Source organism: Castanea sativa, chromosome 5 (assembly GCF_040712315.1).
Source record: "Castanea sativa cultivar Marrone di Chiusa Pesio chromosome 5, ASM4071231v1".
In the NCBI taxonomy this organism is placed as follows: domain Eukaryota; kingdom Viridiplantae; phylum Streptophyta; class Magnoliopsida; order Fagales; family Fagaceae; genus Castanea; species Castanea sativa.
This window is the reverse complement of record NC_134017.1, coordinates 25,822,056-25,827,980: the sequence shown is the minus strand read 5'-3', so window position 1 is coordinate 25,827,980 and position 5,925 is coordinate 25,822,056. Positions and strand designations below refer to the sequence as shown.

General features: G+C 43.4%; 2 protein-coding genes across 2 annotated transcripts; both read right to left on the bottom strand.

The window, feature by feature from the left end:
* Window positions 1–1,930: 1,930 nt before the first annotated feature.
* LOC142634986 (uncharacterized) lies at window positions 1,931–2,446 on the bottom strand. The gene has a single exon (XM_075809212.1). It carries the CDS (start codon window positions 2,444–2,446, stop codon window positions 1,931–1,933), a length of 516 nt encoding a protein of 171 aa, XP_075665327.1.
* Window positions 2,447–2,977: 531 nt separating this feature from the next.
* LOC142634985 (uncharacterized) lies at window positions 2,978–3,610 on the bottom strand. The gene has a single exon (XM_075809211.1). The coding sequence runs from the start codon at window positions 3,608–3,610 to the stop codon at window positions 2,978–2,980; it is 633 nt and encodes a 210-aa protein (XP_075665326.1).
* Between the last annotated feature and the right edge of the window lie 2,315 nt (window positions 3,611–5,925).

Below are 5,925 nucleotides of genomic sequence, written 5' to 3'. Positions count from 1 at the left end.
CTTGCTCGTTCTCTCCTCTTAGAATTTGGACTATCTTGGCCTGTAACTCATTTAACCTTATCTTTGCTTGCTCTAAGTACCTCTTCATCTTTTGGCCCTTAAATTCATAATCACCATTCACTTGATTTGTGACAACTTGGGACTCACAATGGATAACCATATTCGCGGCCCCTACTGCTTTAGCAAGATCTAGCCCGCTATTAGGGCTTCATACTTTGCTTCGTTGTTAGTTGTAGGGATGTCGAGACGGACCATGCATTCGATCTCGTCACCTTTTGGAAATTGAAGTACGACCCCTGCTTCATTAGCTTGTCTGTTGGACGATTCGTCTGTGTATATGCTCCATTGGGGATATTCTGCCCCCTAGCCTTCTGCGTTAGTGAACTCCACAATGAAGTCGGCTACCACTTGTCCCTTGATGGTAGTACGTGGGCGATATTGTATGTCGAATTCACTCAGCTCTATTACCAATAGCGCCATACGTCCGGCAGCTTCGAGACTGTTCATCGCTCGCCGTAAGGGCTTGTCAATTAGGACGATCACCCTATAGGCTTGGAAGTATGGCTTGAGCTTACGGGCGGCTGTGACTAGAGCGAAGGCGAGCTTTTCCATTGGTGGGTACCTTTCTTCTGCACCATGAAACGCCCGGCTAGCGTAGTAAACAGGCCTTTGAACCTTGTCGTCTTCTCTAACCAAGGCCGCACTAACAACAGTCAGGGAGACAGCCAAGTAGAGGAACAATTCTTCTTCCGGTTGTGAGGGACTTGGGGAGACAGCCAAGTAGAGGAACAATTCTTCTCCCATTTGTGAGGGACTTAGTGGCGGTGGTGAAGAGAGGTAGGCCTTTACGTCCTTAAATGCCTGCTGACATTCGGCCGTCCACTCAAAAGACTTCTTCAGCGTGCGGAAGAACAATAGACATTTATCCGGCGCTCTGGATACAAATCTATTAAGTGCGGCAATCTTGTCGTTAAGACTTTATACTTTTATATTTTTAGGAGGTGCCATTTCTATTATAGCCCGGATCTTGTCCGGGTTAGCCTCAATACCTCTCTGGGACACCATGTATCCTAAAACTTTTCCCACCATCACTCTGAAGGTACATTTGCCTGGATTAAGCTTCATGTTGTAGGAACGAAGAGTGTCAAAGATTTCCCTGAGATCCTCCAAGTGATCGTCTTCCCTTCGGATTTTTACTAACATGTCATCAACATATACCTGGACATTTCTCCTAATCTTCCGTGTGAACATCTTGTTCATAAGTCTTTGATATGTTGTGCCCGCGTTTTTTAAGCTTAATGGCATGACCTTGTAACAAAAAAGGCCTTGGCTTGTTATGAATGAAGTCTTCTCTTGATCAGCTTCGTCCATTTGAATTTGGTTGTATCCTGAAAATGCATCCATGAAGCTCAGCAGCTGGTGTTGAGCTGTAGAGTCCACCAGGAGGTCGACCCATAGGAGGGGGTAGCTATCTTTTAGGCACGCTTTATTCAGGTCCATGAAGTCCATGCACATCCTCCATTTTTCCATTGCTCCTTTTGACCATCACAACGTTCGCCAACCAATCAGGGTAGTAAACTTCCCTAATGAAACCTGCCTCCTGTAGCTTACAGATTTATTTTGCCACAACCCGATCTTTCTCTTAGGCGAACACTCGTTTCTTTTGGTGGACGGGAAGGGGGTGGGGGAAAGAAAGGCGACACATTCAATCTGTGCACCATGAATGACGGGTCGATTCCTGGCATGTCTTCATGGCTTCAAGAGAATATGTCCTGATTTTCTTTAAGGAAAGTTGCGAGTGCTTGACAAACCGTCAGGTTTGCAAGGGTGTCGATCTGGTTGTTCGTTTTGGATGGGAATCATCAAGAGGTATATCTTCAAGCCTTTCAACGGGCTCTGTCGTCGTCCGATGTTCTTCTATGCTCATGGCCTAGAGGTGGTCATCCATTTCCATCATAGCTACATAACATTTGCGTGCAGCCACCTGATCTCCTCGCAATTCTCCTATTCCATAGTCAGTAGGAAATTTTATCATTAAATGGTAGTTTGAGGTTATAGCCTTCCACGAATTGAGGGTAGGCCGTCCTATGATGGCGTTGTAAGCCGACGAGCAATCGACCATAAGGAATGTTACATTCTTAGTGATGTGTTGGGGATAATCGCCTACGGTTACAGCTAAAGTGACGACGCCAAGGGGGAATACCTTTGTCCCTCCAAAGGCAATAAGAGGAGCGTTAGTTGGAACTAGTTGCTCCCTACTAATCCCCATCTGCTGGAATGCGTCGTAGTAGAGGATGTCAGCTGAGCTGTCATTGTCAACCAGAACCCGATGCATGTTATAGTCTCTTGCTTGTATAGTGACGACGAGTGTGTCATCATGTGGGTGGTGAAGACGTCGTTCGACTTCTTCCGAGAATCCAATGAGGGGGTTGTTGATCCGCGCCATCTTGGGTACGGAACCCGTCAGCTAGATGTTCTAAACCATCTTGAGGTAAGTCTTACGGGCTTTTTTCGACGACTCAGTAGTCGTAGTGCCTCCTACAAACATTCTTATATCTCCTACGAGCGGTCTGGGGTGCTCGTTCTCTTGTTGGGGAGCCTATTCCTGCGGCGAGTCCGTTCTTTCCTTGCTAACAAACCTCTGTAGCCTTCCTTGTTTAATAAGAGCTTCTATTTGTTGCTTCAAGTCATAGCAGTTAGCTGTGTCGTGGCCATGATCATGATGAAAACGGAAATATTTGTCCCTTGACCTTTTGTTAGGATCTCCCTTCAACTTGCCGAGAAAAGTCAGGGCTCCTTCATCCTTAATTTGCATCAATACTTGGTTAATTGGGGCAGTTAACAGGGTGAAGCTTGTGAACTTTCCCGCTGGTGGTTTGGAGCGTCGGTCCTTTTGTCGTTCTCCAGTTCTAGCCATCTTCTGCCCTTTGTCCGATCGTACATCTTCCTGCGTCTCCCTTTTCTTGGGCTTCTCTTCTTAGGCTAGTAACGCATCTTCCGCATTTATGTACTTGGTCGCCCTGTAAAGCACCTCTGACATGGTCTTCGGGTCGTTCTTATATAGAGAAAATAGGAACTTACCCTTCCGCAGCCCATTAATGAACGCTGCTACGAGTATCATGTCATCTACTTCATCGATCGAGAAGGCCTCCTTGTTAAAACAAGTTATGTAAGACCTCAGTGTCTCCTCTTCCCGCTGCTTAATGTTCATCAGGCATGAGGTGGATTTCTTATACCTGTGCTCCCCGATGAAGTGCGAGGCGAATTGGGCGCTTAAATCTTTGAAAGTACCAATGGAGTTGGGCGTTAGCCTACTGAACCAGATCCTTACGGGTCCCTTCAGCGTGGTGAAGAAGGCTCTGCATATGATTGCATTCAGCACCCCTTGAAGGTGCATCAGGGTCTTGAAAGACTCCAAGTGATCTAAGGGATCCTTGGACCCATCGTAGCTTTCTACCTGCGGCATAAGAAACTTTTGTGGAAGGGGGAATGAACTAACCGACGCTGTGAATGGCGAGTCAGTTCGCCGGACTAGGTCATCAAGGTTGCTGAACACCCGTCCTCTGAGGGCGTTCATTATGCAATCCATTTGCTCCTTCATCACTTGCATCTCAGCGACTATGTAAGGTGGGACGGTTTCGGTGATAGATGGCTGGCTCGTGTCTTGTCGTTTCAGCTTGCTTGGGGCGTTGATACCTTCTAGCCTTTCTTGGTTCCTTCTCTCCGTGCTAGTTCCTTTTTGGTCTTCCTCCTGGGTGTTAGCGCCCGCATTTCATTGGCACAATTTTTCTTCCAAATCCTGGTTCTATTTGGCGAGGCGTTCCACGGCGGCAGCCAGAGTTTGGACTTATCTCTTGAGTGCTGTCGTGCATGGTTCGTCTCCTTGAACGTTGTTGGTGGTCGTTATCGAGCGAGTGAGTACCATGCAACTCTTTGTCTAGAAAGTGATAACACGGCTTTAAAAGTCGCTAATTCCCTACAGACAACGCCAACTGGTGATGCCGAAAATCGTTAGTAAGTCACATGGTCCTCATGTCTTCTGATAGAGAACCTGTACAACACAAAAGCCGAAAACCTTAAGAGGAGTACTAGTGAGGTATTAGCCAAATACCTTCTGACGGTCAAGTTAGAGAAATCTCTTGTTCGCAACTCTAAAATGCCAGAGCTGGGGTGAATAATGCGTACCTTGATTTATAAGGGTTTTGGGGTATTTATAGTAGTGTAGGGTTGACATCCATGCCTTGGCCAAGAAGTTCTTTCCTTCTAGGAGAGAACCTCTTGGATTCTGCGTATCTCCTAGAGTTCTTTTCTTTGTAAGAGTCTTCTTGATTAGGGTTAAGTGTGCAGCGCAAGATGTCTCCTTGTACACGTATGCGTGGAGATCAACTAAGGCCGTGTCAGACCCGACGGAGGTTCATACATTCCCTCTAGCTTATCCTCTTCAGCTTACTGTCTTCAGCTTATTGTCTTTAGCTTACCATCTTCAGTTTGCTGCCTTCAGCTTGTCCCATTCAGCTTGTCATTTCCTTGCTTAAAGTACAGTCGTTAGCTACGGGATAAAGCTGTAGACCTTACACTGTCGTCTATCATGAATAGTGCCAACGGCCTTGTTACGTCCGTCGCCCTTTTTGTTTCGTTATGGTTAATTACAAAATTACCCTTATCAAAGTTAATTACAAAATTATTCTTATCAAAAGGCATGGAATGATACATGCAATGCAGAGACAAGAAAACCTACTATGTTTATTCCAAGAAAGCAATTTTTCTTGCGACCCACAACCTTTAGCAGTCCTTGCAAGTCTAAAGTTTATTTTGCAATAAGTCAGAAGAGGTATAATTTGACATTCCCCCTCAAAAAAGAAAAAGAAGAAAGTGAGTATAATTTGACATTCTTTTTTTTATTTTAGATTTAAATAATTAGATTTAATAACTAAGATGTATTTAATGCCAACAATGTTGGGAGCTTGTTTAGGTAAATAAATTTTGCTTGCTTGGAATTTATAATCAAGCTCAGAGACCATGGGTTTGATTAGGAGCTTTTACATTACTTTCCCAAAAGAGGTTTCTTATGTCTCAAGATGACTTGCCATTATTGTGATACATGGATACTACCGCAGGCAAAATGTCATGTGTGTTAATCCTTCATAAACTCTTTTTGCATGCTGTTTTGTCGTGAGTACCTTGGTTGTATGTGTGCATGAACGTAGGGCTAGAGCTAGCGTAAAATTAGTTCAACCTCAAATGTTTCCTTTTTATTTTTAGAACTTATTTCTTCGTTTTCCTATATTGCCAGAGATCATAAAAGAAAAAAAGTACAACATAATGAGTTCATTACACTTGATTCAAAACTATTAGTCCATATATTAAAGTAGAAGCTTAGTACTTATCTAAATAATTTAGATTCTAATTGCATTTTCTAATTTTATGATTAGAATCTGTTAAGGACATATTTTATGTAGTTGGGTAATCCTTTGACAAAACGCACTTAATTTGTATTTGAGTAGATCTAGGATGTGTTTAATACATCAAAGAACAAGAGTCCAAGTCTAGTATTGAAGCCATGCAAATCTGTCCAAGAAACAAATGAAGAAGTGTTGATTCATTAAAGCTCGATATCTGCTTGACAGATAGTTATCTATTGAGGTTTAATGAGGCTCAATAGATACTATCTATCGAGGTATCTATCGAGGTTACAGAAATCAGAATTTTCAGATCTGATTTTCGGCCCATGCTTATGTATTTGTGTAAGGTTTCTTTTCTCACAACGCTAAACATATATAAGGCTTCTTTTAGAGGCCTTCACATAAGAGAATATAAGGAGAACACATGCAAAAGGGACCGATGCCTTATTCTTTCTAAAAGAAGCTATTGCGTCTTTGTGCCTTAGGATTTTGTAACCAAGTGCTTTTTGATCTTCATTGTTGA